The 14,749-nt window shown below is 43.2% G+C and overlaps 1 protein-coding gene across 2 annotated transcripts in view; it reads left to right on the top strand.

The window, feature by feature from the left end:
* LOC123992477 (cell adhesion molecule 2-like) overlaps positions 1-13,850 on the top strand; it is a 563,359-nt gene extending 549,509 nt beyond the window's left edge. For both annotated transcript variants that reach the window (XM_046293642.1, XM_046293641.1), the window contains 2 exons: positions 12,128-12,250; positions 12,755-13,850. In XM_046293642.1, the coding sequence (XP_046149598.1) occupies positions 12,128-12,250; positions 12,755-12,870 (239 nt within the window). In that variant the 3' untranslated portion in view covers positions 12,871-13,850. The remainder of the gene's footprint in view (positions 1-12,127; positions 12,251-12,754) is intronic.
* Positions 13,851-14,749: the final 899 nt, after the last annotated feature.

Here is a 14,749-nt window from a genome sequence, read left to right as displayed (position 1 = left end):
CCTCTCCCATCACCTCGCATGGAGCTGAGTCAGTCCTCTCCCATCACCTCGTATGGAGCTGAGTCAGTCCGCTCCCATCACCTCGCATGGAGCTGAGTCAGTCCGCTCCCATCACCTCGTATGGAGCTGAGTCAGTCCGCTCCCATCACCTCGTATGGAGCTGAGTCAGTCCTATCCCATCACCTCGCATGGAGCTGAGTCAGTCCGCTCCACACGCGATACCTAGCTAGGCTCTCTGCCACTGTATTAATTGAGTCTCTAACACGACAGTCACAATGAACATTGGCCCTGGCCCACACTCTATTACGAACCCTAAGAACATCTTCTTTGTATCTTCAACAGTCACATGCATATTTATTTATTTTTTTAAAGCTGGCATCATCTTGAAATTGCATGATGGTCTGTCTTGTGTGCTTTCCGCCTGTATACGAATTCTTCAGAATCCTCCACCATTACCCACTCCTTTTCATGGTCCTTCCAGACAATTGTGATCCGTGAGAAAAAGGGTTGTTGGGAAGTTTTATACAATACTGATCCGCCTGTAGGTTCATCTCATTATAGAAATGCATGAGAGAGATGAAAAAAAGGCATCCTGCAATACCACTGAAATGTATGGTCAATGATCATAGACCGAGACCGACAATCACATCTTAGAAATCTTTCACAATACGATAATGATTATGAGCTCCATAGCTCTTTTCTCAATTTGCACCCTATTCCCTATATATAGTACACTACTTTTAGAGGGCCCTGTTTAAAACGAGTGCACTAAATAGTAAATGGGGTGCCTATTGGGTAGGAAACCATGATACTGCATGTTGGAATAGTGCTCATGTATTTTATTTTTAGGTTTAGCTATGAATGGAGGATGTTGGATGAATGTTATGACTGTAGAAATTAATATCTAACATGAGTTCCCGGCTGAGGTCAGGGCTGGTCCTAACTGGTCCTAGCTGGTCGTTGCTCATCCTAGCTGGTCCTTACTGGTCCTAACTGGTCATAGCTGGTCCTAGCTGGTCCTTGCTGGTCCTAGCTGGTCCTTGCTGGTCCTAGCTGGTCCTAGCTGGTCATAGCTGGTCATAGCTGGTCCTAGCTGGTCCTTGCTGGTCCTAGCTGGTCCTAGCTGGGCCTTGCTGGTCCTAGCTGGTCCTTGCTGGTCCTTGCTGGTCCTTGCTGGTGCTGGTCCTAGCTGGTCCTTGCTGGTCCTAGCTGGTCCTTGCTGGTCCTTTCTTGTCCTAGCTGGTCCTTTCTGGTCCTAGCTGGTCCTTGCTGGTCCTAGCTGGTCCTAGCTGGTCCTAACTGGTCCTTTCTTGTCCTAGCTGGTCCTTTCTGGTCCTAGCTGGTCCTTGGTGGTCCTAGCTGGTCCTTGCTGGTCCTAACTGGTCCTAGCTGGTCCTAGCTGGTCCTTGCTGGTCCTAGCTGGTCCTTGCTGGTCCTTGTTGGTCCTAGCTGGTCCTTGCTGGTCCTAGCTGGTCCTAGCTGGTCCTTGCTGGTCCTAACTGTTCTGCGATACTAGGCAAGACCAAAAATAAAGCAGCAAAATAATGTATTTCCGGGAGTGCAAATTCATATGAATTTAGGTTCTGAATGAAAGGTGAAAATATGTATTTTCCAGATGTTGAAATCAGGCACATTTTGGGCTGTTGAAATTGAAAATATATAATTTATAGACATCTATGTTTGTGCCAAATCAGGACTGGTCCAGACCGGACAAAATCTGAACCCTATGATTGGTTCAGATTTGGTCCGGACCTGACCAAAAACCAATGTCCGTGGACGTGGAAATCAAAGACTACACCAAAAAAAGACGTCCACAAGACGTCGGCGCCGGCCGTGATTACTGATGCAGTAAAAAACTGAATAATGAAGTTAGCTTTATGTGAAATATTTTTTTAGTACAAACTCATTACACCACCTTTGGAGCCCACAGTGTTGCCTGAAATTGAATTTGATCCATGCCCATCTATGTGTTAAGCCTACCGTTTGTAAAATACCAACAACAAAAAAACGACGTTACGTGCTTACTGGGGTGTAGCCTACCATGTCAGCCCACATAGTCTCTCTATCCTATGCCCATCTATGTGGTAGGCCCATCATTTGTAAAAACAGGCCGTTGCATTTGGCTTTATTATACCTGATTCTAATCATTTTGGCTGTTTAAGCTCTGGATATAAACTACCCGACTTTATCCGGAGTTATCCGGAGTTATCGTGAGCCTATTTGCCATGTGTTTACACAGCGGGAAATGCAGACGTATGTTCAGCTTCTCAAAAAATTGTACGGATACAAACTTGAAACCACTGATTATTATTTAGGACAATGGGGGGAAACTCCTGGACAACAGTTGTTATTGTCCATTTCACTTTGACCTGTTCTGTTTTTTTGTAGGACCTGTTGTGTGTTATCATGACAACGCATTTTTGTTATTTGATCGGGCGCTCTTCAGGTTTGGCTATTTGATCGGTGAAGCCTGTAAAAAGTGTCCGTCTCATTACATTGTCATCCATTTTATCTCCAGCCTGTAGACTACAGAAAATAAGCCACATACTCTTTCTACCCTATCCTATATATGCTTCGTGATTTATGTTAGATCCTTTTTGGGGACAGAAGGTTGGTGGTGCGCCGTAGCGATGCATCTCTCCAACAGGCACTCTGGAGAGAGGCATGCTGGGAATGGACAACCACATTCATTTGATTTGACAAAGTGGGCACTGCTTATCACACGGTGGCATCAATGCTCACCTAAAAAGCCCTTATGCCACTGGTTGAGATAAATTGTCATTGTTTTGGGGGTAGAATTATGTGAGGTGTTATGTGTTGTTGGAGGTGCGTCTTGGTCAGTTCAGCTCAGAAAATTCTAATCCTGCCCAATGAGCGGGGCCCGACCGGTCGGCCGTGGCTGGTGTCTTAATCGTTTAATGGAGCACCTAATTGGCTGTTTAGTGGGGGAGTTCAGTCATTGATTGGTTTCTACCCCAGCGAGTCTCTGTGTTTGCCTTCCAAATGGCACTCTATTCCCCATATAGTGCACTACTTTATACTGCAGCCCTATTCCCTATATAGTGCACTACTTTATACTACAGCCCTATTCTCTATATAGTGCACTACTTTATACTACAGCCCTATTCTCTATATAGTGCACTACTTTATACTACAGCCCTATTCCCTATATAGTGCACTACTTTATACTACAGCCCTATTCCCTATATAGTGCACTACTTTATACTACAGCCCTATTCTCTATATAGTGCACTACTTTATACTACAGCCCTATTCCCTATATATAGTGCACTACTTTATACTACAGCCCTATTCCCTATATAGTGCACTACTTTATACTACAGCCCTATTCCCTATATAGTGCACTACTTTATACTACAGCCCTATTCCCTATATAGTGCACTACTTTATACTACAGCCCTATTCCCTATATATAGTGCACTACTTTATACTACAGCCCTATTCCCTATATAGTGCACTACTTTATACTACAGCCCTATTCCCTATATAGTGCACTACTTTATACTACAGCCCTATTCCCTATATATAGTGCACTACTTTATACTACATCCCTATTCCCTATATAGTGCACTACTTTATACTACAGCCCTATTCCCTATATAGTGCACTACTTTATACTACAGCCCTATTCTCTATATAGTGCACTACTTTATACTACAGCCCTATTCCCCACTACTTTATACTACAGCCCTATTCCCTATATACACTACTTTATACTACAGCCCTATTCCCTATATAGTACACTACTTTATACTACAGCCCTATTCCCTATATAGTACACTACTTTATACTACAGCCCTATTCCCTATATAGTGCACTACGTTATACTACAGCCCTATTCCCTATATAGTGCACTACTTTATACTACAGCCCTATTCCCTATATAGTGCACTATGTTATACTACAGCCCTATTCCCTATATAGTGCACTACTTTATACTACAGCCCTATTCCCTATATAGTGCACTACTTTATACTACAGCCCTATTCCCTATATAGTGCACTACTTTATACTACAGCCCTATTCCCTATATAGTGCACTACTTTATACTACAGCCCTATTCCCTATATAGTGCACTACATTTATACTACAGCCCTATTCCCTAAATGCATTTCAGCAGAGCGCTGTTAGGGAACAGGGTGCCATTTGGGATGGACGTGTAGATACAGGGCCTTCGGAGAAAGTATTCAGACCCTTTGACTTTTTCCACATTTTGTTACGTTAAAGCCTTATTATGAAATAGATTAAATAAATAAAAATCCTCAGCCATCTACACACTGTACCCCATAACGACAAATCGAAAACAGGTTTTTAGAAATGTTTGCAAAGTAAAAAAATTCCAAAATACCTTATTTACATAGGTATTTAGACCATTTGCTATGAGACTCGACATTGCGCTCAGGTGCATCCTGTTTCCATTGATCATCCTTTGAAATGTTTCTACAACTTGATTGGAGTCCACCTGTGGTAAATTAAATTGATAAAACATGATTTGGAAAGGCACACACCTGTCTATATAAGGTCCCACAGTTGACAGTGTATGTCAGAGCAAAAACTAAAGCCATGAGGTCAAAGGAATTGTCCGTAGAGCTCCAAGACAGGATTGTGTTGAGGCACAGATCTGGGGAAGGGTACCAAAACATTTCTGCAGCATTGAAGGTCTCCAAGAACACAGTGGCCTCCATCATTCTTAAGTGGAAATTTGGAACCACAAAGACTCTTCCTAGAGCTGGCCACCCGGCAAAACTGAGCAATCGAGGGGAAAACGGCCTTGGTCATGAAGGTGACCAAGAATCCGATGGTCACTCTGACAGAGCTCCAGAATTCCTCTGTGGACATGGGAGAACCTTCCAGAAAGAAATTAAAGGAGAGCGGCACACTCTAGGAGCTCAGATGCAATAATTGAATAAGTTAATATCCAACGTTTCGACAGACAAGCTGTCTTCATCAGGGGTATAATGACAAACACTATGAGGTGATTAGTTTATATGGTGTCAAAGGACACACACACACACACACAGGTGTCTGTAATCATGGCCGGGTGTGGCCTGATATCATTGGTTAATTCTCATATTCTAAAATATCATACTAATCAACATAAATGGATAGTGCATGGCTACGTAGGCCAACAAACAGTTACAATAGCAAAATCACAAGAATGGCATCAGATCAAAGTCTAAGTTGAGACCGAAGGGAGCAAAAGGGTCTTTAAGTTAAAGATCCAGGCAGACTCTCGTTTTAACAATAAATTGTCGAAGTCACCCCCTCTCCTAGAACTCTCCAGAAGGACATCCATCTCAACAGCACTCCACCAATCAGGCCTTTATGGTAGAGTGGCCAGATGGAAGCCACTCCTCGGTAAAAGGCACATGACAGCCTGCTTGGAGTTTGCCTAATGGCACCTAAAGACTCTCAGACCATGAGAAACAAGATTTTCTGGTCGGATGAAACCAAGATTGAACTCTTTGGCCTGAATGCCAAGCGTCACATCTGGAGGAAACCTGGCACCATCCCTACGGTGAAGCATGAAGTTGGCAGCATCATTCTGTGGGGATGTTTTTCAGCGGCAAGGACTGGGAGACGAGTGAGGATCAGGGCAAAGATGAACAGAGCAAAGTACAGAGAGATCCTTGATGAAAACCTGCTCCAGAGCACTCAGGACCTCAGACTGGGGTGAAGGTTCACTGGATGTCATAAGGTGAATGCACCAATTTGTAAGTCGCTCTGGATAAGAGCGTCTGCTAAATGACTTAAATGTAAATGTAAATGTTACAACAGGACAACGACCCAAAGCACCCAGCCAAGACAATGTAGGAGTGCCTTCGGGACAAGTCTCTGAATGTCCTTGAGTGGCCCAGCCAGGGCCCGGACTTGAACCCGATTGAACATATCTGGAGAGACCTGAAAATATCTGTGCTGCGACACTCCCCATCCAACCTGACAAAGCTTGAGAGGATCTGCAGAGAAGAACGGGAGAAACTCCCCAAATACAGGTGTGCCAAGCTTGTAGCGTCTTACCCAGTAAGTCTTGAGGCTGTAATCACTGCCAAAGATGCTTCAACAAAGTACTGAGTAAAGTTTCTGAATACTTATGTAAATGTATTATTTCAGTTTTTTATTTCAATTTTTTTGCAAAAATTTCTAAAAACCCCATTTTTGCTTTGTCATTATGGGTTATTTAGTTTAGATTGATCATAAAATAAAACAATTGAATCCATTTTACCAATAAAAGCTGTAACGTAACAAAATGTAGAAAAAGTCAAAGGGTCTGAAAACTTTACAAATGAACTGTGTGTGTTGCCTTTCTCTTCCAGGTCCGGTCTAATGGTCTTAAGAATATAAAGTGAAGTATGTAGAACTGGTTTTAGCCAGAACGACCTACAAGGGGAGGAGCCTAACTTCTTTTCGTATGGTTTAAGCCAAGTACACCAACCTTGTGATGTCATAAGAGAACGTGTCCCCTGGAAACATACATTTCTCTAGCTAGGCTCCCTCCTCACTTCAACACATTTTTTTTTCCCGCGTTCCAAATGGTACCCTGTTTCCTTTAAACTGCACTAATTTTCCACCAGGGCCTATAGGGAATAGGGTGTCCCATTTGGGATTCAGACATGATAGTTTAATGAACTCAGACACCTCTCTCTCAATTTATGGCTGTGCCTCCGTAATGTGTGTAAATTTCTGTTTAAATATTTATAGAGAATCCACGTGTGCAGCAATCTGAGGTCACGTTAGCCTACCTCCCAAATGGAGCCCTATTCCCTATATAGTGCACTACTTTTGACCAGAGCCCTGTGTACCCTGGTCCAAAGTAGGGCACTACGTAGGGAACACGATCTCATTTGAGATTCAGCCGTAGTTTTTATTGTTGTCCTTTGTTGTGCCTTTGGCAATGACGCACATGCATTAAACAACAGATAGCTGAAGCTTTTATCTAGGTGACAACAATAAACACACTCTACCAAACACTTCCTGTTCCTGACAGAGAGACAGACAGGTTTAATACACTAGACTGCATCCCTGGGGTTTGTCCCAAATGGCACCCTATAGACACTGACTGTAGAAAACATTAGGAACTCTTTCCAGGACATAGACTGACCAGGTGAATCCAGGTGAAGGCTATGATCCCTTATTGATGTCACTTGTTAAATCCACTTCAATCAGTGTAGATTAATGGGAGGAGACAGGGTAAATGATGGATTGATGGGTAAAGAAGGATTTTTAAACCTTGAGACAATTGAGACATGGATTGTGTCTGTGTGCCATTCAGAGGGTGAACGGGTAAGACAAAATATTGCCTTTAAACGGGTTATGGTAGTAGGTGCCAGAATGATTCACCACCCAAAGGACATTCAGCCAATTTGACACAACTGTGGGAAGCATTGGAGTCAACATGGGCCAGCAGCCCTGTGGAACGCTTTCCACACCTTGTAGAGTCCATGCCCAACGATTTGAGGCTATTCTGAGAGCAAAAACTCAATATTAAATAGGTGTTCCTAATGTTTTGTACACTCAGTGTAATTCATGAAGAAAATAGGGTAATAGGGCAGTAGGGACTAGGATAATAGGGGAATATGGGATTTGGGGAATAGGAGAATAGGAGAATATGGGATTAGGGGAATATGGGATTTGGGGAATAGGATAATAGGAGAATATGGGATTAGGGGAATAGGAGAATATGGGATTAGGGGAATAGGAGAATATGGGATTAGGGGAAAAGGAGAATAGGAGAATATGGGATTAGGGGAAAAGGGTAATATGGGATTAGGGGAAAAGGATAATAGGAGAATATGGGATTAGGGGAATAGGAGAATATGGGATTAGGGGAATAGGAGAATAGGAGAATATGGGATTAGGGGAATATGGGATTTGGGGAATAGGAGAATAGGAGAATATGGGATTAGGGGAAAAGGAGAAAGGAGAATATGGGATTAGGGGAAAGGGGGAATATGGGATTAGGGGAAAAGGAGAATATGGGATTAGGGGAAAGGGGAATATGGGATCAGGGGAATATGGGATTTGGGGAATAGGAGAATAGGAGAATATGGGATTAGGGGGAATAGGAGAATATGGGATTAGGAGAATAGGAGAATATGGGATTAGGGGAAATGAGAATAGGAGAATATGGGATTAGGGGAATAGGAGAATATGGGATTAGGGGAAAAGGAGAATATGAGAATATGGGATTAGTGGAAAAGGAGAATATGGGATTAGGGGAATAGGAGAATATGAGAATATGGGATTAGGGGAATAGGAGAATATGGGATTAGGGGAATAGGAGAATATGGGATTAGGGGAAAGGAGAATATGGGATTAGGGGAAAAGGAGAATATGGGATTAGGGGAAAAGGAGAATATGGGAATAGGAGAATATGGGATTTGGGGAATAGGAGAATGTGGGATTGGGAGAATAGGAGAATATGGGATTAGGGGAATGGGAGAATATGGGATTAGGGGAAAGGGATAATATGGGATTAGGGGAATAGGATAATATGAGAATAGGAGAATATTGGATTAGGAGAATAGGGGAATAGGATAATAGGGGAATATGAGAATATGGTATTAGGGGAATGGGATAATAGGAGAATAGGGAAATTGGATAATAGGGGATTAAAATAATAGGGGAATAAAATTATTAGGGCAATAGATTAATAGGGGAATATGATAATAGGGGAATAAATTAATAGGGGAATAGATTAATAGGGGAATATGATATTAGGGGAATAGATTAATAGGGGAATATATTAATAGGGGGATATGCTAATAGGGGAATAGATTAATAGGGGGATTGATTAATAGGGGAATAGATTAATAGGGGAATAGATTAATAGGGGAATAGATTAATAGGGGGATATGCTAATAGGGGAATAGATTAATAGGGGGATATGATAATATGGGAATAGATTAATAGGGGAATATGAGAATTGGGGAATAGATTAATAGGGGATTATGAGAATAGGGGAATAGATTAATAGGGGAATAGATTAATAGGGGATATGCTAATAGGGGAATAGATTAATAGGGAAATAGATTAATAGGGGAATAGATTAATAGGGAAATAGATTAATAGGGGAATAGATTAACAGGGGGATATGATAATAGGAGAATAGATTAATAGGGGAATATGCTAATAGGGGAATAGGGGAATAGATTAATAGGGGAATAGATTAATAGGGGAATAGATTAATAGGGGGATATGCTAATAGGGGAATAGATTAATAGGGGAATAGATTAATAGGGGGATATGATAATAGGGGAATAGATTAATAGGGGAATAGATTAATAGGGGAATAGATTAATAGGGGGATAGGGTACCACTTGGGAGGCAGTCAATGAGTTAGGCTGGTAGTTCCATCATGGTGGCCCCATTCTGTGTGAATCCAGATCAAGATGATGAATTATACAGTACGTCTTGCATAGAATTACATCCATATGGAGATTGTGTGGTTTTCCATATAAAACTTGGCGGGTAAGAACACAAGTTACATTTCTAGGTGTTAATAATGAGGAATGTACTAGGTGGAACAGAAATAGGAATAAGCTCTCTCTCTCTTCCCATCTCTCTTACCCTCTCACTCTCTCGTTCTCTCTCTCTCTTCCTATCTCTCTTACCCTCTCACTCTCTCGTTCTCTCTCTCTCTCTCTTCCCATCGCTTTTACCCCCACTCTCTCGTTCTCTCTCTCTCTCTTCCCATCGCTCTTACCCTCACTCTCTCGTTCTCTCTCTTCCCATCTCTCTTACTCTCTCACTCTCTCGTTCTCTCTCTCTCTCTCTTCCCATCTCTCTCTCTCTCTCTCTTCCCATCTCTCTTACCCTCTCACTCTCTCGTTCTCTCTCTCTCTCTTCCCATCGCTCTTACCCTCACTCTCTCGTTCTCTCTCTCTCTCTTCCCATCTCTCTTACCCTCTCACTCTCTCGTTCTCTCTCTCTCTCTCTCTCTCTTCCCATCTCTCTTACCCTCTCACTCTCTCGTTCTCTCTCTCTCGTTCTCTCTCTCTCTTCCCATCTCTCTTACCCTCTCACTCTCTCGTTCTCTCTCTCTCTCTCTCTCTCTCTCTCTCTCTCTCTCTCTCTCTCTCTCTCTCTCTCTCTCTCTCTCTCTCTCTCTCTCTCTCTCTCTCTCTCTCTCTCTCTCTCTCTCTCTCTCTCTTCCCATCTCTCTTCCCATCTCTCTTACCCTCTCACTCTCTCTCTCTCTCTCTCTCTTCCCATCTCTCTTACCCTCTCACTCTCTCGTTCTCGCTCTCTCTCTCTTCCCATCTCTCTTCCCATCTCTCTTACCCTCTCACTCTCTCGTTCTCTCTCTCTCTCTCTCTTCCCTTCGCTCTTACCCTCACTCTCTCGTTCTCTCTCTCTCTCTTCCCATCTCTCTTACCCTCTCACTCTCTCGTTCTCTCTCTCTCTTCCTATCTCTCTTACCCTCTCACTCTCTCGTTCTCTCTCTCTCGTTCTCTCTCTCTCTCTCTCTTCCCATCTCTCTTACCCTCTCACTCTCTCGTTCTCTCTCTCTCTCTCTTCCCATCTCTCTTACCCTCTCACTCTCTCATTCTCTCTCTCTCTCTCTCTCTCTCTCTCTCTCTCTCTCTCTCTCTCTCTCTCTCTCTCTCTCTCTCTCTCTCTCTCTCTCTCTCTCTCTCTTCCCATCTCTCTTACCCTCTCACTCTCTCGTTCTCTCTCTCTCGTTCTCTCGTTCTCTCTCTCTCTCTCTCTCTCTCTCTCTCTCTCTCTCTCAGGGTGACTTTGCGTAGCTGAGCAGCGGGCTCTGCCATTCATCACCATGAGCTAATGAGAGCAGAGCACAGAAGTAGCACATAAAGTCATGTCAGACCGACCACTCACAGTTTACAGCAGGACACACACACACAGCGACAGGGGGGGCCCAGTTCAGGTAGGGTGGTAAACCGGTTTCAGGATGCCCTCTGCCCCCCCCCCCTCCAGTCAGCCTCAGGTTAAACCGAAGCCGTTTCAGACTGTACCAAAGACCTTCAGCGCCACAGATTCTGAGCAAGACAGGGACAGTGGTTTGGGCCTGTTATGGCTGCGTTGGGATAGCAGGCATAGCTAACAGCTACAGTAGACCGACCGCTGATAGGTGGATTGATTAGGATCAAATCCCACATGGAATCTATAGTTCTATAGTTCACTGCTTTTCAGAAGTAGTGGATTTGATAAGGAACAGCCCTTTTGGGGTCAAAGTTGAATTCCTCCCTCACACAACGTCCTGTTTTTGTTTTTCAGGCCCAAACTCAACCTTGTTAAAAGTGCTGCTGCTGAATAATTGAAGGAGAAGAATCTATCCTGGAAGATTGTTTTTGCTATGAAAGTTTTGTTCATGTTGTTTCAGAAACACTTTGATGTTTTCATTGGTTCCTCTTTACCGACCCACCGACTGCAGCTGCAGGAAACAATGTTTCAGAAACACTGATGTTTTCATTGGTTCCTCTTTACCGACCCACCGACTGCAGCTGCAGGAAACAATGTTTCAGAAACACTTTGATGTTTTCATTGGTTCCTCTTTACCGACCCACCGACTGCAGCTGCAGGAAACTTTTAAGTCGCTCTGGATAAGAGCGTCTGCTAAATGACTTAAATGTAAATGTAAATGAAACAATGTTTCAGAAACACTGTGATGTTTTCACTGTTTCTATTGATGACCCACTGCATGAAACTCACCTGCCTCTCCCTCTCTCTCTCTCTCTCTCTCTCTCTCTCTCTCTCTCTCTCTCTCTCTCTCCTCTCTCCCTCTCCTCTCTCTCTCTCTCTCTCTCTCTCTCTCCCTCTCTCTCTCTCTCTCTCTCTCTCTCTCTCTCTCTCTCTCTCTCTCTCTCTCTCTCTCTCTCTCTCTCTCTCTCTCTCTCTCTCTCTCTCTCTCTCTCTCTCTCTCTCTCTCTCTCTCTCTCTCTCTCTCTCTCTCCCTCTCTCTCTCTGTCTCTCTCTCTCTCTCCCTCTCCCTCCCTCTCCCCTCTCCCTCTCTCTGTCTCTCTCTCTCTCTCTCTCTCTCTCTCTCTCTCTCTCTCTCTCTCTCTCTCTCTCTCTCTCTCTCTCTCTCTCTCTCTCTCTCTCTCTCTCTCTCTCTCTCTCTCTCTCTCTCTCTCTCTCTCTCCAGATCCCAATGCACCAGGACAGCAGGACCCTGACCATGCATTAATTGGAGGTGTTGTGGCTGTGGTTGTGTTCATCACCTTGTGTTTGATCATAGCTCTAGGGCGGTATCTGGCTAGGCATAAAGGTAAGGATGTCATTTACTTCTCCTAAAGTCCCACGATATTTGAGTAAAATTGTCAAAAATGTCCACATACTGTAAATAATCTTTAAACCGTTTTCAATGAAGATAAAATGCTAGAAACATAGAAAACATAACCCAAACATCTGTGTGTCTGTGGGTGTGTCTGCGGGTGTGTCGGTGGGTGTGTCGGTGTGTGTGGGTGGGTATTTGTGTCTGTGCGTGTGTCTTTGGATGTGTCTGTGAGTGTGTGTGTGTGTCTGTGGATGTGTGTGTGGGTGTGTCTGTGAGTGTGTGTGTGTCTGTGGATGTGTCGGTGGGTGTGTCGGTGTGTGTGGGTGGGTGTTTGTGTCTGTGGGTGTGTCTTTGGATGTGTCTGTGAGTGTGTGTGTGTCTGTGGATGTGTCTGTGGGTGTGTCGGTGTGTGTGGGTGGGTGTTTGTGTCTGTTTGTGTGTCTGTGGGTGTGTGGGGTTGTGTGTGGGTGTGTGTGTGTGTCTGTGTGTGAACAGGGACGTACCTAACACACGAGGCTAAAGGATCCGAGGATGCCCCTGACGCAGACACGGCCATCATCAACGCAGAGGGGAACCACGCAGCGGAGGAGAAGAAAGAGTACTTCATTTAGAGCTTTTTCCGTTTCGTCCCGTCTCTTTTATGTTTCCACCTCTGTTCTTCTTTCTGTCTGATTTATTTCTTTCACCAGAGGCAGGGGCGGACTAGGACCAGATATCGGCCCGGGCATTTCAAACGCATCAGCCCATTTGTTTCTTTCACCAGAGGCAGGGGCGGACTAGGACCAGATATCGGCCCGGGCATTTCAAACGCATCAGCCCATTTGTTTCTTTCACCAGAGGCAGGGGCGGACTAGGACCAGATATCGGCCCGGGCATTTCAAACGCATCAGCCCATTTGTTTCCTTGAGGCACCCACTATTAAGCAAATTTTTTTTCTGGCCCACTGGCATTTGCCAGAATTGCCCTATGTCCGGTCCATCTCTGCCAGTCGACCAACACAGTCTGCAGTTGGCTCAGTGCTGCTGGGGCAGGAACCAGTTCTTAGTCCCCTCCACTCCTCTCCCGAAAGAGAAAGCTCAAGTTTGGTTTTACTGGTCGGTTTTAACAAGCAAATCGATAAAAATGCTGCCTTGTTTTTACTGCAAGTGTACTCCGCTACTTGTACTCAGTGTTTGAAAAAGAGCAGATCCTGTTTCATTCAGGTTTTTAACACTTTGTTAATTGTCATGTTTTGTTTGACATTTCCTAAATATACAGACCGTTTTCAATCTGCTTCTGACATGTTTGTTTCAACTCTTTTTGGGGGGGGGGGGATTTTGTGTCCCCTACTCCCCTCACCATCCCTGTTATATACCTTCTGCATATATTTCCAACAGGAAGCGGAAAGAAATGTGCTTCATCTGACTCCGGAAAACATTGGCTATGCCGATAATTATGCTTTTCAGAGAAGAATATGTGAAATGTATCAATGTGAACGACGTGATGGGGCTTAGTTGCAACTGTAAAAATGGTATTGGGTATGAGAGGCACACAATTAGGCTCTCATGTTGTGGAAAACGATGGAAGTACAAAAAAACGGAATTAGTTCTGACACACACAAAAACAACGTTAAAAAATAAAATGTTTAAAAAAAAAAAAAGTTGAATTTAAAAAACAAAAATGAAGCACAATCCGTACGATTGTTTCTGTTCGAATGTGGATATTATATGATAGCCTCTTTTAGCTTTATTTGTATATTAGTATAGGCCATAGTCTCATCTCATATAGAAAGAAACCACAGAGAGAATCAACAGTATAATAAAAGCACAACGTCTCAGACAAAACAGAGAAATACTTCTGCAATTCATTATCTCAGGATTCAATACGAGTCTAAATTCACTGATGTTTTTTCAGACCAATTGATTGGAGATTCGGGGTACCAGGATTCAATGTGGCTGCGGGTTGTCAAGGGCCGTTCGACCCGAAAATCGTATTCACAGTAAACGCTGCAGATGGGGAAAAAAAAAGGAAGAGGTTACAGCGTTGTTTGTCAGACCAGGAGACATTCCCGAAAAAAAATGGGTTTCTTCTCGCAACAAAAATAAAAAAAACGTCCTTAGCGTCCGAACGGTTGGGCCTGCTAACTCCGTTCTGCTCGTCTGAAAAGGTAACCCATACAACTGAATGCTAGTATGGTTAAGTGCCAACAAATATAAGGAGATAAATATGTGTCAAAAAAAAAATAATAATAATAATAATATTTCCAGAACTTTCTTAATAAGTCTCCTAGATATAGGACAGAAAACCTTATTCCTCATGATACATTGTTTTAACTTGCTTTTTTTTTAATGCCAATTATGAATGTGTTGTTCATTGCTTTTCTATGGGCTACAGTAGTAAAGGACAAATTAAATCTTTAATCTTGTTTTTATTTATATATAAATACCTAAAGGGGTTCTAAAATTATATATATATATATATAATGCACAGTATGACCCTCTTGAAACAATT

Source organism: Oncorhynchus gorbuscha, linkage group LG13 (assembly GCF_021184085.1).
Source record: "Oncorhynchus gorbuscha isolate QuinsamMale2020 ecotype Even-year linkage group LG13, OgorEven_v1.0, whole genome shotgun sequence".
NCBI lineage: Eukaryota > Metazoa > Chordata > Actinopteri > Salmoniformes > Salmonidae > Oncorhynchus > Oncorhynchus gorbuscha.
Note: the sequence above shows the minus strand (reverse complement) of the source record. Positions and strands in the feature narration are given on the sequence as shown.